This window comes from Gymnogyps californianus, chromosome 3 (assembly GCF_018139145.2).
Source record: "Gymnogyps californianus isolate 813 chromosome 3, ASM1813914v2, whole genome shotgun sequence".
In the NCBI taxonomy this organism is placed as follows: Eukaryota; Metazoa; Chordata; class Aves; order Accipitriformes; family Cathartidae; genus Gymnogyps; species Gymnogyps californianus.
The window spans coordinates 110795795-110821452 of record NC_059473.1 but is presented as its reverse complement, the minus strand read 5'-3'; the positions used below and the strand labels follow the sequence as shown (position 1 = coordinate 110821452).

Here is a 25658-nt window from a genome sequence, read left to right as displayed (position 1 = left end):
TCTCACATTAGCTTCTCCTGCTTCTATCTGTTTCCTTCTGTAAAAGTCAGCATCTTGGCTTGTCGTCACAGATGCCTGACCATAATGTGGCTGAAATACAGCTCTTATTTATTCCTCTTGCACTCTTCCTCCATGCTTGCAGTGTTAGCAGACAGCCTGCTTTACCAGACCATAACCAACAGGTTCTCTTAAACTGAAACCTGTCTATCATCAACCACGCAGATCCCTTTTGCATAGTACCTCTAAAACGTAGCCTTTCACTCTAAGCTAAGGTTTTTATCCATGATCTCATCATTTAATTTTTATTATTTCAACATTCCAGCCTTGACAAATACAGTCTTCCTCAATCACATCCACTCATAATACTAAACCTTTCAGTTTGTCTTCTATGCAGTGAATCCCTCTCCATATTTATAACTGCACTCTCCTTTGCATCAAGTGTAAGACAGAGGTCTTTGATTCTAATACTTATTAGCAGGCAACACCAATCATCTGTTGTTCACTCATGACTCCCCCTCCCTCCGATCAGACTAACTCCAGCCACGAACACCCATTTGTTTCTTTAGAATCACACCTTCATGTTTTCCTGCCAACGCTTAGTTGGTACTTATCTTACCAACACTTATGTTTTATAGCATCCACAAACTCTTCTGAGCTACACAGATCACTAAACATAGAATGGGAAGGGGAACGAGGATGGAAGGTATCCCCACAGCTGGAGAAGCTGCAGAAAGATTTCACCCAGAGAGCACCTCTTCTTCCCTCTCTAGCAACTTCATGAAGAATATAACATTTATTGAGAGCCAGTGAGGACTGAGGGCAAGTGAAGACTCTTGCCGCTAGCCCATCCATGAGAGACACCCCTGCTCAGCGTGAAGCCCATCTGCGCCCCAGCTATGGCTGTAGTACCATGGACAGGGCTGGGCCAAGGCTATCGCAGAGGGGGCAAGGCTAGGGAGCTCCGTAAGGTAGGGCAAAGCACTGAAAACCTCTGTAGCAAAGGAGTTTCAAGAAATTAAGAGAGATAAGGAGACTGTAAACATCGAGAAAGTATAGAGAAGCTTGATACCCAATACAATAGATGGAAGAGCTAACCTAAATAGGGCTAGGCCCAGCTTTTCTGGTGCTTCAGGTGCAAAGGTTGTTTCTGGGGAAATGGGGCAGACAGATCGTGTGGGTTGTTAAGAGTAAGGCTCAGAAGCCGGGGTACAGGAATTTAGACAGGGAATGGTTGTATGTAATATATATACATATATATACACACACATATGGAAGGTGCAAATTATAAAAACATAAAAGATTTAAGAGTTGAACTAAAATGTTTAAGAACCACTACTCTAATGCATATGAATAAAAAGAAACAACTTCACAGTAGTTCAGCTACAAACACAGTACACTAGTCAGGCGCACCAAGTTTTCTTGGATTCCTCCACCTGTATTCATCAGCCATGTCCACTTGACGTGAACTGTAAGCGCTTTGGAGCAAGGATTAGCCTTTTGTCCTGTGACTTTGCAATGCCTTTCAGAACAAAGGCCTCACCTTTACCTAGCATTGCTGTATATTATGGTACACAGAGAACAACATGAAGATGAGAAGAGGAAGTGAAGGTGGGTTAAACCTAAGCAGAAATAGCCACTTTCCACATCTACTCTCTTTTAGCATCAGCATGAAGTACACTAAATCCAGATAAGATGGTTCTGAGAAATGCAGCAGCACTAGGGAAAAATCAAAAGACAAAAGCCACAGTTAATAAAATACTTCAGAAATGTACATATTTTCCATTGATCCTCCTACGGGGAATGGGGGTATTTGGTAATAGGAAGCAACAAGGTAAGGTGCACAGCAATCCACTTATATGGCTTGAAATTGTTTTAACTGACTGCACATTGTCTGTACTTTAAAGGTTTAAGGTTTAAATTCCATATTTTAAAATATGCACAAAGTTCCAGCTGACGACCTACAGTTTAGCTCCTGTATTTCTGCAACTTCCACCCTCTACATTCCTCTCAAAAAGAAAAGAATTCCCACACTCCTTTTGAAATCATCATGCCATTTGTGTCATAATGACTTTTCCAGAAACCTCTTTGGATGCTGATGAGAGAGAATCATGATTCCAGAAAGGAAGCAGAAGTGGAACACAAAAAAAGTTTTAAACAACATGTATTTACGGAACTGTATTTAGTAATGAGGTAAGAAAAGTGTGCAAATATGTTCTACCAAAGAGCACATTATAGTGGGCACAAAGATATATTTTACTAAAAGGAAATATACAAATACAATGTATGACATTTCCTACTGCTTCTCGAAGTATACGAAAACACCTTCTTCACATAGCTTTCAAAAGCAAGTCGCAATCATGTAGTATAGGAAGACAGAACTCCAGTCCTAAAGACCTAACAAGCAAAAAATAAATGATGGGGAAAGCATAAATTTTAAAAACACACATGTTTATACATGTATCCAGTCTCACATTTGCCCACCCTACCAAGCTGTTATTACCTCTCGCCCTCATTAGCTTTGCAGAACCAAAATGGAGCAGAGAGAATTACAGAATTTTAACGTACAAGAGGGAATGAAATCCAATAAGCATCGATCCCTTACACCTCTCCAAGCCAGCTGAAAACTGTGGGATTGCCTTAGGTGGCAAGAAGTTGTTACCATTTCTGATATAAAAACTTGCATTATAAGTGACAGTGAGGAAGAAAAGGATTTGATACTGAAATGACATGCTGCATTCCTAGGAGTGGAAATCACCAAAAAAAAACCCCAAAACCCCAACACACCACTTTTAAATTGTAAAATAACAGAAGCATTGAGGTGCAATAATCATGGAATAGGACCTATAGAACAAAGGCAAGTAGAGACCTGAAATTACAAGTTATGGCTTTAACATTAATTTCACAGATTTTACAGAAATTCCTGGAGTGTGGCTTTTAAATAGACCCCAAACAATTAAAATCTATTTCTATCCAGAGAACTAAGACCATCTTTGGTACCACTATACTGTTTCTTTCGGTTGTATGTTTTACATCTTTCCACCACGTTTGTCCCGTCTACTTCTTACAACACATTCATCCCAGTAGCAAGTGCCACTATGCTGGGAAGGGCGTTCCAGTAACCTGTTAAACTTCTCCCAATGTTTCCATTCTCCTCTCTTTATAGGGAAATCTGTGCATGCAGTGAAGTTTAAGTAGGTGGGGTAAACTTTGCACCTCAAGTCCTGAATTAGATGGAAATGTCTTCAGCACATGAACTGTCTGCTACTCTCTGTACACATAGTAGCCTGCACAACAGCCCCCCACCCTTCTTTCTTGGTCCACAAGCACTCGACCACAATAAACAGGTAGAATAGAAATAAATAGGTAGGATTTTTATGTGCTTCCAGGTCCAGTCTTAATTGTAAAACTTAACCTATGCTTCAAAAAAAGTGGCACACTTGTATTCTAGTCATTAAATCACTCTATAAAATAATTTCTAAAAATCTTTAATGATCACAGCTATTAGGACCACTTTGCAGGCTCCATTACAGTTTAGGGACTATTTTGTTTAACTTATAGCACATAAAAGAGAGAAGTGTATGTTCTAAGTAATAGCAGTACTAAAAATCAGACTTTTAAGCGTTCATAGCTTAAGAATGGTCACCACACATTTTTAGATCCTGGGACCTTTAATAGAAACAGTCAACTAAAAAGATTGCATTTGTCAGACTAGATTACTGATTTCAAGCAACCCCTCCCCCAGTCATGTGACTGCTCTGCACTCTATCAATTAAAACTTGTTTAATCTTAGTCACTATCATACATGCAAAGATTAAACAGTAACCTGTAAGGGCCTGTGACATACACTGTTCACTTGTAATTTTGTTTTAGCAGAAGCTAAAGATTCCCAACATTTTGCTAAGCAACATCCTAATCCGAGAACAATGCAGAAGTTATATGATTCCTTTTCCTTTGAAATCATGTTGTGTTCCGCAAGCATGCCTTTCCTAATCCCTTTTCCACTACTGAGAGCAAAGGATCAGATTCTCTTTCTCCAAGTGTTTGAATAGGCACCAGTTCCCAAACTGCAATGCAGGCGCTTCCGGTGATCTCAAAGGCCATGATCCGGGGTCTGTAATTGGTGTATACAATCACATAAAACAGTAAAACTCGAAGTATTTTCAACCGATACTAAAAATCAGCCATACTCTGCAACTGTCAGAGGTCAGTTAATCCAAGTTCAGAAAACACTGACTTAAGGCAATACCACTGCCCACAGAGACATATCGGTAAATTATACACTTATAATTGTCCAACATCTTATTGATTTCCTCACTTAACAAGCCTTTTCCACTCCATCACTGAAAGCAAGGCCTCATTAACTAAACTTTTAAGACACTATTAGATACCTGCTAATTAACTAAGACAAAATTACAAAACGGGTAGCCAGCAGTGTTAATGATAAGTGCAAAAGACTTCCCATTGGGATCTGGAAACAGATATCTGTGTTTGCACAGAACTGAGCTCAGGCTAACAAGTCACACTAGCCCCCACCTCCTGTGCTTTTTGCACTGCCTCCTCCTGTGCCTCTGCTTCCAAGGGAGACCAAGGCTTGGGAGACTCAGGCTGGCTTCATGCAGGCAGCTGCACAGTCCATTCCAGAACCAGATTTGCTGGGAAAAGCAGTTAAGAGACATCCTCAAAGTATCAGTATTAACCCGTTAATTTGTTGATTTAATACACATATACAGTATCCTGGAAAACAAAAACTTAACTGCCTTCCGTTAATAAACTAGCTCTTACAGTCACTTGTTAAAATCAACGCATACACAAAGTCAGCAGTCAGCACCATTTCGACTTACCTATTAACTGTTTTGAGTAACACATTCCCTAAGTCATACACAGCCAGACTTCCTAGTTTTCAGAACCGTACTGTCTAGTGCAACAGAGCAGCATGCACTGGAAACTGATGCTTCACAGTACTTGTGACACTGGAAACGCACAGGTTCTTTGTATTACCTGTACATTTTTAGATGCATTCTTTACTAAGTCTTAGCTCATAACAAGCTGATGAACTAATTCTTGCCTAGCCTTTTAGAAAAAAGGTGCTGAGCACTGACTTCTCTATTACACAATTTATAGACAGCTTTTTATCAAAGGATCACATTTAACCTGAAAAACCAGGCACATCATGCTAAAGGACCTGAGTATTTCCAAACCAAAGAAGTCTAAGTCTGAAAAAAGATTTCAGAGTTTTAAACCATGAAAATTTGTTTGTTGCTCTTGATAAATCACAAAGAAAAAAATTCAGTAGTCATTTCAACACATGCTTTAGGACAGCAGCACAAACAGGCAGCAATTGCTGATATTTTGCCACAAGTGCTAGATAGATCGATACTATTACGAACAGCTATAGCCAGTGCAATCTCTCATCTGCCTTGCAAACTTTAATTAGATCTGTAAGACACTAGGCACATTCTTTATCATCATTATCATGAAAGATAATTTTTGTACCTAAGCTAGCAGACAGTGTCTAATATCTGAAATATGCAGAGATACAAACAAAGATTTAACATACTGATTGAGTTTCTTTAAAAATCAAACAGCAGCGTATCAGAGAGATGACACAAAACCAAATGCCAAGCAGACAGACTAAATAAGAAAGGAATCCACCATATTCAAATTTTTAAATGCATATCTTTCTCCCAATGTAAAAAAAACAAAGGTTTTCAAGACACAACTTGAGTTGGATCTTTAAAAGACCTTAAGATCAATGTTACAAATTTCATGCCGTCATATATAAATTTTGTATTATCAGACATGAAAATGAGAAACAAAAACTTTTTTGCATGTTTTTTCTGAGAAATGATATGACATTTTTGCAACCATATAGCTTTAGAAACTGAGGCTTAGAGAAAGACCAATTTTTTGAGACCTGTAATAAAAATCTCTAAATCTAGCAAAACTGCTTTGGACCCAAACATTTACATTAACTTCAATTTTGTGTTAATCAATTATTAAGCAGCTCTACCTTACAACTAAAATGATTCACTATTATAAATATTCTTTAAGTAAAAGTTATCTTTGATACAGAATTGTTGATCTTAAGACTATCAGGTTAATAAGGTATAATTAAATCCAGGCATTTAAGTGCAAGCTTGCAGGGAAGAAAATTACCTCAGGAACAAAACAGTAATTCCTTCTGTGCAGATTATTTTGAATTCAACTCCTTGCTTTAGTGGTTTTGGGAACTGGCAAAACAGGAAAATCTTGAAAAGGGTGTTTAAACACCTAACCTGGGTTTTGCTCACTTAAGACACGTTAATAATCCATTGCTAGTGGCAGTTCTTTTGTAAGAAGGGACATCAACTACTGACAAGATTCTTTTTGCTGAAGAGGCTCTTTTTAAAATATATGCTTACTGCAAAACAAATCAACTAAACACACACTGTAAGAACTGATGTAACAGGTAGATGGAGCAAATTAATCTGCATCACAAGTAAGATTCCCCCCCTCCCACAAGTTACTTCAGAGAAGCTGCTAGAGGAATCAAGATACACAGACGCTTCTCATTTCATTGTGCGTGCATGACTGGGATGTGGAATGTGCTCTCACTGTGTTCAGACCTGTCCCAGATTTCCCTCTGATTTGAAACACGAGGGAAAAGAGTCTCTCTCTCTCCCCACTGCTGGCAGCCACCCCCCGTGATAGGGAGGGCTCTTAACATCAGGTTCAACGGCACGTTTCAAGTATCTTTAAAGAAAGAAAAACAAACAAACAGCTCTCTTCGCGACACAAAAGCGGCTCACACGAAGTATCCGCAGCCCAGGCTGTCCAAAGGGAGGCAAAAAAGAGGGAGCTCAGGCTCCCGCGCACCGAAGAGAGGCTGAACCGGCGCCACTTTGGGGGCAGCGTGTTCTCGCCTCCCCGGGAAGGGCAGGCATCGCCTCACGACCCAGGAGAAGCGGCCCCTGAGGGAAGGGTACCTTAAAGCATATGCCCGAGGCGGGGACGGTGTTTAAATTTCTGTGTGCGGGGACTGGAAAGGACACTGAACCCCACCTGTGCGAGGAGGCAGACAGACACACACACATGGAGGAAAGGACACTCCAACCTCCCGTACCGCCGGGGCTGCCAGGGCCCAAGCCCCACACGGCAGCTGGCGGGGCGGGAAGGAGGCGCAGCGGGGCCGAGGCGGTTCAGGTGTCGCTGTGAAGGAAGGGGCAGAGGGGGGAGGCGGGAGAGTTCAAGTCGCCCTCCAGGTAGGAGGCAGACAGCCGGAACCGACCGGCTCGGGGCTCCTCCGGCGCCAGGAGGAGAGAGAAACGAGGGCTCGGGCTCCCCTGCCCCCAGGCTGAGAGAAGCGGGGGTGGGGGGCGGCCGGCGCCCCTGCCCCGCCGTGCGCTGAGGGGCGAGCTCCGCGCGGGGAGGCGGGCGGAGGGCGAGCCCCGCGAGCCGGGGGGCAGCAGCGCCTCCGCCCTTCCCCCCTCTCCTTTGCTTTCCCCCCTCCACCCGGGCGAGCCCCATTTCCTCTCAGCGGCAGCCGAGGGCGCTCCTCGGGGCCGGGCGGGGAGAGGGAGCGGCAGGAGCCAGCGCCGGTAGCGCCTTGTTCTCTGCTGCCGCCGCGGCGGGCAGCCAGGCCGGAGGGGGCTGCGCAGCCCGCTCCCCGCCCCGCCGCGCCTCCCCTCCCGGGGCTCACCTCCTCGATGGCCGCCACCGTGTTCCTGCACTGGGCCATCCGGGTGGTGAAGTTGGAGGCAGTAGGTGACTTGTAATCCTCATTGGTCTCGGACACGAATTCCGACACGGAGATCTGGTCCGGCATGGCGGGGCGGGGATGAGTGAGGGGAGGGGAGAGGAGAGGAGAAGGGGAGGGGAGGGGGGGAAAGCAGGCGGCTCCGGGGGGAGGGGAGGGCCCAGGGGGGGCTCCCCCCTCACATCGCTCGGCAACCGGCGGCGGCAGCGCCCTCCTCGCAGCCCCGCCGTCTGGAGCGGTGTTGTTCCTCCGTCGCCACACAAGGAAATTCCCCGCACCCACAGTCCTCCTCCCCGCGCGGTCACGCAGCACCGGGGGCCGGGCACACGCCCAGCGGCGAGCTGGGGGGAGGCGGTGGCGGCGGGAGCTGCCTCCACACCCCGCCCTCCCTCTCGCTTTCTCCCTCACACACACACACAGGGCGGAGGCGGGCCGAGGCGCGGCCGCATGACCCCCTCCCTTCAGTCTCCGCACGCCCGGAGGAGACCTGCCGCCACGCACTCGCCCCCCGGCGCCCGCCCTGAGAAGATGGCGGCCCCCTCCCTCCTTCCCGAGCCCCGCCGGGGAGAGAGGGGCGGGCGGAGGTGGGGGGGCACAGCGCGGCTCTAACGGCGGGCACGGGCTGGGTAATCCCAGGGACAGGCAGGACAAATCCAGCCGTGTAATCAAGATCGTGTTTAACAACAACAACCCAAGGGCAGGGGAAGGTGAGGTGCGATGCCTACCTGATGCAAGGAGGGACGAGCAGAAGCCCACAGGACAGGTTTCCGCAGTGTCCCCGCCGTGGCTGCCTGGAGGTGGCAGGGACAGTCCCTTCCCTCACAGTTCATAATCTATATTTCGACAGTTTAATCTGTTTTACAAGCTCGCTGCCTAGTTTCGAGGGAGCTGAAGTTGAGAAGTGCTGTCGTTCCCAAGAGGTCCGTCTGAAAATACTTTCAGGCTAAGTAACATTTATATCTAAATTCTTAGAAAGCTGCTTCTGTACTCAAAGAGGAAGCGTTATCAGAGGAGGAGATGCTTTGTTCTTTAATATAAAGCCACAAGGATTAATCAAGGCAGAAAGGGCAAAACTCAGCCCCAGCAGTGGCATTCGTGACTGATGCGGCAGAACGGAGATTGGCAAGGTGTCACCAAGCAGGCATGGTGCTTGCTTGCATTGGGAATATGGGGATGTGATCCACAGCGGTGGTTTCTCTTGGCCTCAAAGCCCTTAGGACTTCCAGTCTGTTAGTGCAGAAAGCTTTGGAAGACTGTATTTTGGCCCAGAAACTCTCCCGTGGCTCTTTCACTCCCCTCTGGTGATACAGTTATTAGCTTTCTATAAGTGATTCTTTATTACTGTGATTTAAAACTCTCCAGGGAATTCAGATGAGTAAGCAGGTACTCTTTTGCTGCAGTTTGTAAAATGTCCAAATAAATAACTGCAGGCCTACCCAGATGTTACTGCCCTTTGCAATCCTTGCTAGTGTTATGAGAAGTTGTCCTTTAACATAAATTATTAAGCTTGTCAACCATATTTATTTTACTGGTAGTAGCAAAGCAGATGAATGAACAGTGACTATCTGTATGTTCCTTCCTTTTTTTAACTTACTAGTTTTTCCATTCTAATAGTTCCTTATTTTCTCTCATAAAAATCACCACCGTTATTTTGCTTTTAACTTCTGTCTCCATATAACTTTGTATTGTAAACACCTCTCCTTGTTAAGACTTGCGCGTGTTTCCGTTAATGGGGCATGTACAGGTATAAATTGTTCCAATGCTAATGCATTAAAATTCTTGTCTGTATTTGTATGTCACATAATAAATGAGTATATTTGTGACCAGGTTGAGTATAAATATTCATTCTTGCTAAGAATATGTGTCATCTTACACCTTCATTTTTGTATTAGCTGATGGTGATACCTTTAGAGCAATACTTATCACACTATTACCCAAACTTAGTAAACACTAGCATTCTTAAACTGTCTATTGTATCTTCCAGTGTGGCATATTTATTTAGAAATTTTGAAGGGGATGAAAAACTTGGGGTCTGAAAGGCAAATACTACTAGATTTTAACTTTTTGCAACAGCTCTTCTGTGGGGTATAGTCCGAATCTGCAGCATATCAATGCAATCTCTAGTGGTTGCATCTTCAGTTTGATATTGGTGTATATACAACTAAGGCAGTATTATGCAAGGAATCTTTAAATTCTATAGACTGTATTTACACAGCAGGTTAGGTTAGATGATTGCAGTGATATCTTCTGATCTTTAACTTAATAGATTCAAAAATTTACCGTCCAAATGAAACTGCTAGGCCTTTTTGCTTGACAGACTGCGCATTTGACTCAGCTCTCCTTTTTCTGAAGCTAAAGACTTGTGCTTGAGTGAACCTTCTAGAAGATATCTGGTCTTCATATCAAGACTCAACAGTTTGGAGAATCCACTGCTTCTGTTAGTGTTTTATGACAATGGCTAGTCACGATTACTGTGTCTTCCAGCTATTGCTTGTTATTACAATTTTTTGAGTAGGTTAAGGAGCTATTCAGTACTCAGACTTTTCTCCCTATGAGCATTCTTGTACACTGTAATGAAATAATTTCTCAGTTTTGTTTCTTGATAAACCAAGCTGATCAACTCCCCTCTTTTAAAGAGGGCAGAGCTAATTTGAATTGCTTTGCATTGGCTACAAACCAAGATTGAGTACACAGATGGTGACTGTGGGTCAACTGACATGTGGCAACTCGTTACTCTGCAGTAACACTTTTATTAGTGTGTGTGAGTCCTGCGTCTCTCACGGAAAGGATATTTTCTCAGCCCTTCCATCATTTTCGTAGTTCTAACACCTCAATAATTTATTATCCTGGTTCTCTACTCCCTCACTGTTACAGTCAAGAGTATCATTAGACTTTCTGGTCCCAGTATCATACTGGCTCATCTACCTGTCCCCTCTGGCCTCTAGGTATGTACGAGCAACACTTAATTTCAGCATCCAGCCCCATTCTTTGAATCTGCGAATAAGTGTTGCAGTGGAATGGCCTGATAATGAGACAGCTGTGAACGAGGCTTGCTTATGTGGGATCTGGTACTACTATTTTGTCTGTAGGTTTTTCTGCCTGCTTGCTCACCATTGCTCCTTGTCCTCTGGCTTTGGACACTCCTTTCTCTCTTTCTTTCTTATCTGCAATTAATACTAGATAAAATGTCACTGTCTTCTTTGACCCAGTCATGCAGTTATAGGTCTACTAAAGAGAAATAAATAACAAAAATGCTTTCCAAGGATCCAAGCTCTGCACATTGCTGAAAAGCTTCTAGTCTTGTGGATATGCATAGACTACAACTCCATAAAGCGGTGTGAAATATCAAGGTTTAGGTCTCTTTCCCTTGCAGAAGATACGAAAATCAGAATACTTGATTTGTACAAACATTTCTTCCTACACTGACTTTAAACCAGCGTTAATGGTTTCATCAGTCAGTGTTGTTAAAAACATGTCAGACCTTCAAAATCATAAGATAGATTTAAAAATAACTAATTTTCTTCTCTTTTTGGTTTTTGAGCCTTTAGAAATCTTATCTGTATGTCAAAATATTTATTTGCATCACTGCCAGTAAGAACAAACCCAAACCAAGGACCAGGTGCTATACAAACACAGAACAATAAGGCAGCCTCTGGAGATCTGAGCATCTAAAATTAGCTAATGGAAAGGCAATTGAGTGAATATAAGGAAATACTGGACCATTATTGGTCTGTATGACAGTCTGTGATCTTCGCACACTGTTGCCCACTGTTTCTTAAGACATTTTAAGTAGGGTTTTCAAGAAGGATTATGAGATAGATTGGGATGTTTAAGGGGGAATTATTACAAGAATGGGGGTCAGCGTGAGAGAAAGCACACAACACCTTGTGTCCTGGAAATTTAACTGTTCAGAGTTGGAGGTTAACGTCATGGATCAGAGGCAAAAGTTAAAGTCTGTTTAATGAAAGGACATGCTAAAGAAGTTGTCAGAATAGCAGGGAGAGAACATGATGAGCTGGTTAGCATATTCGATGATCCCTCAAGCAGCTGCCTGGGATAGGACTCAAAACATGTAAGGAATTTTTTTTCCACAGCAGTCATGTCATTATTGCCCTTCACTGACTAGCTCAATAACAGATTGTTTCATAGTATTTGCTCTGTCTATCTTTCTTTGATATCAATGTTTCTTCACAGAATTCCTTTCTTTGATAGCTTCAGATAGTTGGAGGAAGTATTTTTTTCTTGGCGTTCTTTTTATGTACTCAGTATTTACAAGGATTCTGAGGTGTATTTGTTAATTCTATTAAAGGTGATTTGAGGGAACACAACAAGAAGGTGGTTCATAGAAAATCTCATTAGCCTCATCATTGCTCATCTTTGAACTTAAAAAATAAGCGTGTAAATAAATGTGGTCTGTCAGCTGCTAATTACTGGATGACAATTTTCAGGGAGGTAGATGTTAAACTCAGAAATTTATGTAGTAAATAAAAGTCACCGCAGATAAGTATAACACTGTGTGATAAGCCTAGTTACTGGATCCTGTCATTTTATCCCAAGGCTTAGGATTTTTTTCTTAAAATATCAATCCCTGGTGTCCAGTACTCAGATAAACACTTTCAAAACAGATTCCACTTCTGCAAATTAGTTCCCACAGTTTTGGAGAAAGGCTTCTCATGATTTCTAAAGGTACAAACCCCCAAAAGAGCAGGTATTTGATTATTTTTAAGTCTCTTCTATGATTCTGGATGTCTAACTCATGTTTTAATGATACCGATTACAGCATGTAGCAGCTTTAGAATAGCAAGTGTGTCTGCTGTTTAAGAATGAACTCGTGGCATTATTCTGTTGAAAATTATTCCTATTTGAAAATATACTTGCTCTCATAGGTATATTTCTAGAGATTTATTTCTACAAATAAGTGCAAATTCTGCGAATTTAAAAAGTTAGTTCAGAAAAGTATATTTTTTCAGGTCCTTTTGCATTTGGAAGTGCCTACTTGGGAACCTCTGTTTCAAGCACATGTGATTGTATGCTTTTCCCATTCTTACTATGTAATCGTGTTCCCTTGCATTGCTCTCAGACTTTTGTGGAGAATTTACAAAGATCTATTTTCCTAGTATTAATAGTAACAACACCACCTGCAACTGAAGTGGTAGCATGTAGAGAAAGGCAAGAAAGAAAACACAGAGAAGAGTGTTGGTATTTTGTGCTGGTGCCCTCAAAACTCCCAGAAGATATTATTTTAACCAGTAGTGGGAGAGTATGCTACTTAAAGGGTGAAACTGGACAGGACTGAGTCTGTACACCTTTCAGTGTGATGGCAATTTTGCTTACTGAGGTTTGGCAGAACTGCCCCATATTTTTTAATTTGAATTTGGTAGTAATATCTTATGGTCACAGTATTTGTAAGGTATGCCCTGGATGAATGTGTGTACTCCCGTGTGTTATATAAGAGTGTTTCAGGTTTTTGGAGTCCAGTGTTCGCTTCAGTGAGTCAGACTGGATATGTCTGCACTGCTCTTTCAGGATGCCCTCAAGTGCTGCCCCCCTCATGGCGCCTCAGGCTGGATTGTGTTGCGTGGATCAAGCTGCAGGCCCTTGGGCCATCTCTACAACACGCATCAGATGGGAAGCCCTCAGGGATACCAACTGCTGAAGAGTTATCTTGCTACAGTCCCAGAAAGATTCTTCTAATATTCATGCCGTACAGATTGTGTTTCCCCGGATGGCCTGCTACCTCACCCTTTGTCATTATCCCTAACTGCCACAACCTTTCAGTCTCTGCACTGGTCTCGTAAACCAGCCTGCTAACACAAGGGGAGGAGAGTAAAATCAGGAAAGGGAAACTCAGTCTTTCTAGTACCTAGGCAATCGTAAACACCACTGCGATCACAATATTCACGAGAACAAGCACATCATGGACGGTCACTTCTCAAGCCTCCTGTCATCATGAACCAGATCCTTCCTGTCGGCAGCTCAGCTGTGCCCGAAGAAGGTAACACAATGGAGGTAGACTGCATTTCCATAGACATGCCTTTTTGATCTTACTCTGATCCTGCAGCTCCAGATCACCAATGAAAATAGTCAAAATCAGCAGTATGTGGGCCACTTTTGCACTCACCAGACCATATTCAGTACACTGCGCTCTGTTGCATCAGCTCCCTGATGTATAACTTGGGATAAGGTGATTTCTTTTCTGAGAAATTCCAAAGTTGCAGTTTGGTCCCAGAATCAGCAGAGTTTCAGGTGACAGGACTTAACAGAAGACAACTGAATCATGTTTAGGAATGAAAAGACATTAGTTCCCATGGGCGCAAAGTGAAGAGAAGAGGAATGTTCTCGGATTCAAGAATTTTTAGAAAGAGGAAAAAAAATCCTGTATTGTTGTCAAACACAAAGCGCCTTTATTTCTCTCATAAATTTGCTGTCAAGAGAGACTCCTGAAAGTCAGTTCAGAAAACAACAGTGCTCCGTTGCCCCACTGGAATTTGTAAACTGGAAAGTGGTCTCTCTTCAAAAAGACGACTTAGAATACTATGAAACCCTAAGAAATTAAATACAATTTCATCTGGCTAGGGCCTGAGCTGGGTAGAGAAAGACAGACTGTCAAAAAAGGGAACTAAGACTAAAGTTCACCTGGCTTTAGCATGGAAAATAAGCATAGAAATTCAAAGTTTCCCCATTGCAATGAAGTGTGGCTCAAAATAAAGTAGAATTTAACAACAGAGCATAACTCTGTTTTGTCTCCCAGAGTCAGGCTTCCAATCAAGAGTGAAGCGTGTGTGATCATGTACTTCATGAATGTCTTAAATAAAATCTGATGACCTTTAAAGTGGAGAATACATTTAGAAACAAAAATAAGTCTTCTAGCCTGAAGTATTCTATCCTTGTATGGTAAAGTCCTCACCTCACGTGTTCAAATGTAAGCCAGATCACCTGCCTTGAATGCGAATATCTGGCAGTGATGAACTAGCTGCCTTGGATGCCTTTCAGGGGCCATCCTTTGCTACATTGGTTGCTTGCCTGCAGCAGATGATCTGGAATCCATGGAAAGGGGTAGGAAATTTTAGGTTACTCCGCAGGACAACTGCTTGGTGATGGGGGACATGGCAGACCCTAGGCAGTGCAGAAAGGAACTCCCTTCAGAGGTCGTGGTTCTGCTCTTGAATTCTGTCTGAGCAAGGTCCTGCTCTGCAGGTGCTCCTGACACTTGTACTTGGCTAGTTTGGCATTTCAGTTCTACAAAGGGCCTGGATCCCCCTGGGAGAAGTGCTTATAGCAGCTCTGAGTAGTAGGGAAAGAGCCTACAGAATCTGTACAACTTGGGCCAACCCATGCCTCATGAGGCTCTCAGGCAGGAAGGATTCTGTGGAGAAGGTCATTCCCTCAAGTTGTACCAAGAAGACATAGTTTGTATAGCACAGCACCATGACTATATGAATCGAATCGAATCGAATCTTTCAGTTGGAAGGGACCCATAATGATCATCTAGTCCAACTGCCTGACCACTTCAGGGCTGACCAAAAGTTAAAGCGTGTTGTTAAGGGCATTGTCCAAATACCTCTTAAATACTGACAGGCTTGGGGCCTTGACCACCTCTCTAGGAAGCCTGTTCCAGTGTTTGACCACCCTCTCGGTAAAGAAATGCTTCCTGATGTCCAATCTAAACTTCCCCTGACGCAGCTTTGAACCATTCCCATGCGTCCTGTCACTGGATACCAGGGAGAAGAGATCAGCACCTCCCTCTCCACTTCCCCTCCTCAGGAAGCTGTAGAGAGCAATGAGGTCGCCCCTCAGCCTCCTTTTCTCCAAACTAGACAAACCCAAGGTCCTTAGCCACTCCTCATAGGACATGCCTTTCAGCCCCTTCACCAGCTTTGTTGCCCTCCTCTGGATGCATTCGAGTACCTTAACATCCTTCTGAAATTGTGGGGCCCAGAACTGCACACAGTACTCAAGGTGACGCCGCACCGATGCTGAATACAGCGGGATAATCACCTCTTTTGACCGGCTGGTTATACTGTGTTTGATGCACCCCAGGATGTGGTTTGCCTTCTTGGCTGCCGGGGCGTGCTGCTGACTCATACTGAGCCTGCTGTCAACAGCAGGCTCAATGGATATGGATAATGACAGAGAAAAAGAGAAAAGAGTCAAAAACACTGCATTTTTCTTGGGATCACTAAGATGTGCCCAGAATATTAGGGAGGAAATCTTACATAGTTTTCACAAATTTGTAAAAAATACTAGGACAGCTGTAGGTGAAAACTTTTGTAGGGTATGAATCCAGTGCAAGAAGAACCCTGTCTCAGAGCAGAGCTCTTCCTTTTATAGTCCGTGAGGAAATACTGTCTTATCTAGGCAAGTTATCTTAGGAAAGCAACATAATGCAAATGTCTGCTGGTTACTCACAGCCAAACTGAGCGCTGACCTTTGTAAATGGAAAGCCCCAATTCTCACTTCTGAGTCTAATTGCCACAAACCTTTTTTGGCTATCTTTTGAGGTTACTCATACTTTCAATAAATTTCCATGCATATTTGTTTTTTCTTCATGTTATCTTCTAGTACTTGGCATACTGAAATGTGGAATAAGTTAGTATGAGGTATCTTAATGGCCTACAAAGTTCAGCCAACGAGTTAACTGCTGGAGAAAGGGTAACTGAGAGTGAAGGCTGGGAGTGGACAAAAATTAGGATTAGATTGTCCTTATGGATTAGTGCTGTCTGCACTGTTGCCGATATGGCCTACTCTCTCTGCTTCTAAGGTGTCCCAGCAAGGAGGTGCTTTACCAGGCGTCACAGTGTCAGAATGGCAATGACACCTGGTTTATTATATCATGATACCATGAGACTGTGGAGTGTGAGACATCAACTTCAGGCAAATATCAAGCCTGCCTCCTCTGCCTTGGCCAATTTTCCAAGGGTCGCATGGCAGCCCAAGCCTCAGGCTCCCACATGGAGTCCCCACCTGACTGCTCAGCTCCTTCTTGGAAATGGACTTGTGTGATCTGAAGGACCTCACAGAACTTGTACCAGAGCTTGATGGTTAATACCAGTAGCATTGAATGGTGCGATAGCAAGGAAGTGGTCTTCCAGAAAGGTGAGGAGGTAAAAAAGAAGAGGAAGTGGTGAGGATAGAAGGAGAGTGAAGATGAAGGAGTAGTGTATCCTGTCTTCTCCATCCTACAGGATGAGTCATGCTAATGCAGGACCACATGATGAACTGTATTTGCGACATCTGCTTAAAACTTAGAGCTGAGCTGTCCATAGAGTTTGGCAGCTCTTGGGATGACAAAGGAAAACTTCATCTCATCTCTACAGTGTATTGCCAGTCCATCTCTGTGCTGGAGGGTGGCAGACTGGAGAAGACTCAGAAGGCAGATCAACTCTAGGCCCTTGCAGTACAGAGAATGTTAAATCTCGAATTAATGTTATATTTTCACTTGTGTGCTGTTGTGTTCTTGCATACTGGCCACAGGCAGAAGTAGTGATTATTCAAGAGTGTGATCATTGCCTATCTCAGTTGCTCCTGCTTGGGAAAAGGGAATTGAGGCAGCACATCACAACAGACAGGGTTCTCTAAAGCACTCAGTATAGAAGGCAGGTTTTGAGCGGCTAGCAACCTTGGGCTGAGACGAGTGTGGGTGTAAGTGTCTGACATTTGATGTAGGGGTATTTTCTCACTGGATTAATCGGAGTTGGTTGATTTGACCTTGATGCTGTCTCTGAGGATTATTTTACAGGATAGTGTTGGTGCAGCCATTCCATCTTCCATTTCAGACTGTGCTTTGTGTATCAGGATTTTAGTTACAAAACTTAGATTCAATTGTGGGTCTGATTTTATGGAGTTATCAAATAGGAAGTGCTTCCAGACTGGTGGGCGGTGTATTTAGAATTGTGAATATGTCTGTCTTAAGTTCCCATTAATAACCAGTCAACATCTAGAGAGTTTGGAAATTTTTCTTTTACATCAGGGAGCTTGTCTTGGGCTACAGAAGTCAACAATTCAAATCTATGGCTTAGGTGAGTTCTCTGCCTTCTAGACTTGAGACATTGTCCCTCTTTTTCAAAAAATGTTTAAGTAATTGATGCAACTGAACATAATCAGCAGGCAGGACTGAGAACAGCCCCACTGAAAAACAGAGCATGGTGCATCTCCGTTGAGAGGGACGGCTTTTCACATCTGTAGTGGTAAGTTAAAAGTACAAAAATACAGCATGGGTCCTGGAGTGCAATCAGCCATACTGCTAAGTTGTCAGAACAGTCCCTGGCATAGGTTTTGAATTCTTGAAGTCTTCCAGAAGATGTGTAAGCACACTTTGGGAGATAGGACAGTGTACTAATGTACACTAATATACACTACTAAATGTACGCTGTGTTTTAAAATCCCTTAAGACAGACGAGTTTGAGAATGACTTTAAGAATGTTGTAATCATTGGAGTTTAAAAACAGCCATGTCTTCTGCACCAGTTCTATGAGTCTAACCTCCCTTTCTTGGTATTTAGCTTCTGAAAGTGAAACATTCTGATTCCAATTTAAAAACAAAATTAATCTAAGAAGACATTTTTAATTTCCTTTGAGAAAAATGAAACAAAAAGTACTTTGGTTAATACAATCCCTGTTCTCAGGTAGTTCAGTTTAACTGCTGGTATGCTTACCCATCTCTCTATGTCTGATACCCATAAAGGGGCGAGACAGATATACAGAGTTTGGTTCTTCATCCTTTCCCTCCTGGCATCATGTTTAGGAGCCTGTTTTTGAATGTGGATCTCTGCCAAACTCATCCTAAATACGTTAACTAGTGCTACGGCTGGCACCTCACTTTGCTAAATCTAGCTGCTTCAGTCACAGTGGCCCTGCACTCTGTAGGGTTGAGTTCAGCATTTTGTGGGTTTTAAGCACACCATTGTATTTCCTATGCTGTCATCTAAATAATTATGCAGTCTGCTCTCATTGCACTTATCATAGCACTACAGTCTTAACTTTGCTTACATCTTACCTATTTATGTACAACCTATTACTAAGTCATTACCCTCCAACACTAGTAGCTATCCATTTTAAAATGCAGTCCTAAGTATGGAATTGCTGCCAGGCACTTCTAGAATTCATGGGAGGGTCTGGCAGTGTTCCTGCAGTTGCAGGACAATGGATGCAGGCACTATACTTGGATAATGCTCTTCAGTGTTAAGTTAGACTTGATATGATAATGGAGTTTCTTAGAGTACAATTATAATGTTTTGAAGTACATAATAAAATTATGTGGGAAATGGTAAACAGCTGAAAAAGCAAAGCATAAGGATTTAAATAATCTCTGAGGCTGTTTCAAGAACAGCAGAGGCGCTTAGGCAGTAGAAAGATGCGCATGTCAGAAATGAATAGATTAGATAGGACCTGAAGGCTTACAGACTTCAGAGAGAAAACAGAATGGACTAAAACTAGATCAATACAGCAAGATGTATATTAATTTTCCAGTCTCTCTTATTACTTATTAAACACAGTTTAGGGAAACAAAATAATTTCATTAAACAGAGAGGATTGGGATAACTAACTAACTTTAACTCTTTGAAGATAACATTTATAATGGTAATAATAAATCCACTACAGGCAAAACATTCTAGCTTTGAACTTTATCAATGCAATCATTATTTTGCCACTAAAGAGAAGGCCAAAAAAACCCAAATGTTTATTTATGAGACATTTATTGTGGATAGAGAATTAAATCATAAGCATGAATTGTAAATAAAAACATTTGTGATTAATGGAAATAGCAGGAAAAAAACAAAGAGAAAAATACAGATTTGTCTGAAGCACTAAATTATATACACTGTTAATGTTTGCTAAGTAACAGACAATCTGAATGAGGCTTACAAGGTCTTCAGTATGTACAAGAAAACAAGAGTGTTATAACAAAGACCCTCTTTCATTGGTGTTATCAGCAGCTGATCCCTACCAAGCTTTGTAGGATTAGTGGCAGACAGTGACGAACTTCAGTAGAAATGTACAGACTTGTGGATGCCACGAAGTTCAGTCCTTTTACATCAGCTTTATTTGTGTTTGAGCAGAGTTGCACTAACTCTCTTGAGGTATCTGCCACTCTTTCTTTTGGTGTCACTATCTAATGACTAAAAGGTAGTGACAAGTGGTAACGAGTACACAGTTCTCAGTGGCTAAAAGAATGTATCATCAGTACCCAGAGGAAAAGGAGAAAACAATCCATTGTTGAAGTCTAGATAGGAAGAAAAAGGGACACAATCATGATGTGCCTTCAAGTAACAAAAAAAGAGACTGCTGCCTCAAAAAATGGTTTAAATACTCCATCAAGAAAATACCGACACTTAGAATCCAAGGAGATTTAATATCCCCTGTGCTGTAAGTAATGAACTTTTCATGCCTTGGCACAAAAAGCTATGAGCATATTATCAATGAAGAGAAACAAATCACATGCCAGCATGTTGCTTGGTGTGCAGTAGCTAGTAAGTTTATCTGATTAAAAATAATAATTTAAAAAATCCTTCATTTATGTTAACATTAACATTTACAGTATCACATGAAGGAAACGAAAAATAAATACTAACAACTGACTTGCCATTAAGAATTCAAATGCAGTAGTGCTTGTGTGCAGTGCAGTTGCTTACTGTGATGCATGTAAGGAGCCTAAGGCAGCCCCTTAATTCCTCTGCATTAGCATCCCAAGTAGCAGTACATGAAGAAAATCTGGCTCTGCAGAACTAGACTGTCCATATGGGTCGGAGTAAGCTGAGCATGAGAATTTGCCCCATAATTGCCATGTGCATGAATGGCGTGTCATGGAAAGTATCTTCACTGGATTGAGAGCTGATGCAATCCACTCCCTCCTGGGACCAACAGGGGGGCTGCCCAGGAGATTCAGGCTCTCTGAGCTCAGCTTATTAATTGACTGTTAGCTTTTACTAGCCTAAATTAAAAATATCTGAACAGTATTTTTATTAAACTTACAGATCCAAATCTAAATCTTTCTTGCTTTGTTATCTATGTGACCAGTCTCACTCATCTGAATTAGATTATCTTCATGAATTAAAAAGCAAGATTTGATCATTATTTCTGTGTGGTTCATTTAGGTTTAACTTAACAGTATCTATAAATAATGTAACAACGCAGTCTGAAATTCATTTCAGAAAAACAGAGCCACCACAGTTTCCACAGTTGTGAATGGAGCGTGTGGTTTCTGAACACCTCTGAAATGAGGCTACTCTAGTGCAAACTGCAAGCAACCTAATTTGACATTTATGGCTTTACAATCTAATTTTGTCCTGTAAGAGAATAATAGATTCTGGAAAAACTTATAATGAATTCCTGTATATGCTTCAAAGCACATATGCCATTTTGAAAGCAGCTCAGACTTTTTCTGAAGCATTTTTTAAGTGTTGGAAAACTTGTTGAGTAAATACTACATTGTTTCATCTCTAACCAAGGGAAAAGAATTAGTGCAGTAATTTGAAAGCAATTTATGAGAGTCAATCAAGAGATTTAATATAACATTCCAAGGAAGTCACATGATTTCCATTCACATATTTTCATTATCTTTACACTAACAGACAGCACAGCACTTTATTTCCAAAGGTATTGTCTTATGATAAGTCTCATAAGAGAGCCATTACAGTGCACAGTTGTTTTTGGCCGAAGGTAGAGATGATTCGCTTTATGATACCTATCTTTTTGGAAAAAAAAAATGTGGAGAAAGTTCTTTAATGCAGGATGTCCGATTATTTGATCAGAGTGGTCTGTGGTCCTTATGCCTTGAGTAGCTCTGTATTTGCTTTTCCACATGTACAACTGGAAAATCAGAACAGGGTAGGTACACTCTACCAAAGAAAATTCTCTATTTCCTGCACTTAATCAAAAAAACAGTCTAGATATTGGCAGCTCCTTTTAAAAAAATGGAGAGATGCCACTTTCCCCAAGTAGGAAAAGGATAAACGTAGCTGCAAACAGTTTTTCAGCTTCTATAAATATACTAAAAAAAAATGGAAAATGAAAATAAAAATACTTAGCCCATATTTATAAACCAGTTATACAGGACAATTTGTGAAAACCCAGAAAATGGAATTAATTTTCACATACATATATAATGAAATTTAAAGTGCATGTATGTTAAGTATGTATCATACCGATGGATTCTTTATAAATGTGTAAGAGAGAGATTTATTATTTATATTGCTCCAGGACTGTACTAGGTTCTTTTCAGTAAAAAGCAGGATGATGTGTTTCCTTCCTCAAAGAATATAAAACTCCACTTAAGCAAATAGATTGGATTCTGTACCTTTAAATTTCAAACAAGCTCTTTTATGGGGATGGGATGGTGCGCAAAATGAAATGTAGCCGTAATTGTTAAGGTTTGTGACATACTGTGTGTGGCTCAAGCTGTTATATCTATTCCTATATGCATTCAATTAAAGAACCCATCTTCAATGATGTATTCTAGCACACTCCTGGGAACTAATCCAATGTCTTTAGCTATCTGTTTTACATGAAACCAATTATTGTAATATCTCTAATGTCTAAGTGGTATTGTCATGAGTGCCATTTTAGCATGGTCCAAAGTATTTATTTCTATGAGATTATCTATCTACTCTTCAAATTTATTATGCTTTCAAGAATATCCACAGAGTCACATTAGCATTTTTGTATCCCACAGCCAAATGTTCAAGCAAAATTTAATATGAGATAAATAATCAACTGACTAAAATCAGTGCTCTCCACTTCTATTTACATAAAATGACCTCTTGCTGGTGCTTAACCTCTCTCTGTCCTCATTCTAAGTTCCCTGTTACGGTCTATGTGCATTATTTGTTATAATCCTCTGTTTTTCCCTGGTGCTGTGTGATGCTAGCTCAGCTCTGCTATAGACTACAATCACTGTCTGGAAAAATCTGGGAATGAGAATGAAGGCAATGTTACAGGATTTTGCAGCAGAAGGGTTCTGTCTCATGTTACCACAAATTATTGTTATTTTACAGCAATAATAAAATGTACCCACAAGCACTGAGGTCTCAGTTGTGCCACTATTTGACCATGTGTCTGAGCTAGTGCAGTTCTCCTTTGTACAATTCTGCCTTTCCAGAAGTACAGTGGGGATAATTATCTAGTCCAAAAGAGTGGTTAGACTTTGTGCATTAACATAATGCCTGTTTGTTGCAAAACAGTATGTCATTTTCATAAATTATTATTAGCAGGTTCTGACTTCCTGTTTGCATGAGAAGTGCTGTTTTTGTGGAAAACTCCAAACAACTGTGAGGTGGCTAAGCATCATTATCATTACTGTTGCCATTGTCATGGTTTGTTACTGGTAGCTCACTTTACTAGTTGGCATTGTATGATGGGCGCTGTATGAGCTCTTCAGTGACCTAATATAGCAGTCCTTTATTGACCTCATTTTATAACAAAACTTTCATTTGTGCCAAGAAATTATAAAACCTATCATCAGAACAAGTGGAGAACTTTGATTTGATGATACTTTGGACTCACTTTATAAAAGGAAAATAGCTAAAATATAATGGAGTAGCAAAACACAGTACTTGCATCTGAAGCACAGGAATGGGAGGTATGCAATGATTCAGTGGCAAGGTACAGTGGGATGACCTGTTTTTTTCATTTGAGTGAATTTACTGTATGTCTCATGAGGAACTTGCCAACAAAGGTTTAAAGAAAGAGTATGTGTTAGGGTCTGTCTTGTTAAGGAGGTCCCAGGATGATTTAAAGCTTTTCAGATGAGACGTGTACATACAGCAAAGTGTGAAGGAAGAAGATGTACTTACTGGTATGACTATGGGGAGGCAGTAGTAAAACTGCATTGACGGATGGATGCCTGCATGAGTAGCATATTAAAGGTGGACTATAGCAAGACTGAATATCTAGCTGGAAGCTCATCTTCTAAGCTGCTCTTGTCACCTGCTAGCTGAGACATTGCATGCCACAGTCATTCTAGTATAAAATCATGAGTGCATCTCTGAATGCACTTTTATTTTCAATCTGAGAAAAGGAAAGAACAATTCTGCCCAATGAATACTAGGAAATCTTCTGTCTTTTGAATGGGGAGGACACATTAATTTTTTAAAGATCTCAAAAATCCTGAGATCTTGTCCGTTCTCTGTGAGGAGTTTTCTGTTGGAAAAACATGCAGTTAGCCTTTCTTCCACTAGGACTGGAAGTCTATTGAGTCTGCAAAATGGAAATCAGCCTCGAGCTGAATCAGACTTACTGACTCAGTATCAATGGGAAATACACTTCTGTTGGCTCCTTCTGTCATATGCTTATCAAAAATGCTATTACATTAAGAGTATTTTGATTCTGTATGCAATGTGTAATATAAATAATAAATTCTTCGACTTTATCTTCATGCAGGACTGTGTATACTACATAGCTGAACTGTAGCCGTGTTTGCTTTCATTTTCCTAATGTCTGTGAGTTACGTTCTTAATTGCTAGCCTGCACTAACAACTTCTTGAATTAAGCTTCCTCAGGCTGGTGGTGACGGTGATTTTCCTCTGCATATATCAGCAGAGGAATTTGTTGGGTATTGCTTTGTTCTTTTTTACTTGTCTTTACAAAAGGAGGCAGAAACATCACTCGGATAAATAAATACGGAATAGGGCACACCCACAGAAGTCTGGTACTGTGACCTGAGAAAAAGCTGAGAAAGAAAAAGAGATTTTTAATCAGGTTTTGGATGGGAGAGATTTGGGGATGGGATCTGTAGAATTATGTACTATTATTTTGATTTTTCTTGTATTTAGAGAAGAGAACCTATTTGTAAATAAAGGAGAGAAACACAGCAATTGCCCCAACATCAGCTTCCCCTTCTCCCTGGAACGACCCACCTAGAACCCAGAAAACTGGCTAACCTTTTGGATCAAAAGGCAATAAGGGTGTGTGTTTGGAAGCAGGGGATAGGAAATATTAATAGGACCCAGAATAAACCTGCAGTGTGGCACCATGTCTGTTATCCCAGGATTCATTTTACCACCACAAAATCTGGAATCGGGTGATCGTAACTTGTATTCTACATTGTCATTCAGCACTGGAGTGTAAGCAATAGCAAAGCACTAAACAGCATTTCAGCCTGTCCTTTTGGAGGTAACCCAGACTGCTTCCAGGCTTCCTCCTTCTTGTAGCACTGTGTGAGCACACCCGGACAGTTGAAATGAAACAAGCAATGAGATTCAGGTACACAAGTGCACCAGTAAAAGGACCAGATATCTGCTAAAGGACCAGCAAAAAGAGGAGAAGCTTAGCAAAATGAACATTTCCATAGAGGGACTTAAGTGAGGAGTCAGGGATTGTTGAAGCAGTTCCTGTGCTGATCTTTTATTTCATTGTTGTCATTACTTTGCATAGTCAAATCAGATCATGCAGGTAGTTCAGTAAAATGGGTTTGATTGACAGAATAATCACTGGAACCATTCTGATGCTATCTTAAAAGACAGGAGGTGATTCCAGAAGCATTTCTCCAGAGCGTACTTCTTAGTGCAATACACTGAAGGACTTAAGAAGAGCTGGATGAAGAACTTAATGTGGTTTAGCAGTATTAAATCCACAGAATAGTGCCCAAATAGGTGGCAACATATTCTATTTATACAAACACAAGTTATAAAATACTTCTAGTTTTGGTAAATATGAGTAATTCTTTTTTATTTGAGTAAAATTAATTAAAACAAATTATAATAAAGGTAATTAAAAGAGCAATTGAATAATAACTTGAGGACTGAAGAGGAATGGCATCGATAGTATGGCTTGCAGAGTTGTCTGGGCCTCTGATTTCTGAGCAAGAATCCTTTCACTGTAATAAGAGGGGACTCTGATTACAGCAATATTCTTAACTAAATCCCTGTAATCCTCTTCCATATCTAAAGAATCTCTTTATTGCTTTGTCTGCTCTAGGATGCAAATGC

General features: G+C 41.3%; 1 protein-coding gene across 4 annotated transcripts in view; it reads right to left on the bottom strand.

Annotated features, from left to right (window-relative positions):
• ASAP2 (ArfGAP with SH3 domain, ankyrin repeat and PH domain 2) overlaps positions 1 to 7804 on the bottom strand; it is a 93751-nt gene extending 85947 nt beyond the window's left edge. For all 4 annotated transcript variants that reach the window (XM_050894347.1, XM_050894348.1, XM_050894350.1 and 1 more), the window contains exon 1: positions 7679 to 7804. In XM_050894347.1, coding sequence (XP_050750304.1) covers positions 7679 to 7804 — 126 coding nt within the window. The remainder of the gene's footprint in view (positions 1 to 7678) is intronic.
• Between the last annotated feature and the right edge of the window lie 17854 nt (positions 7805 to 25658).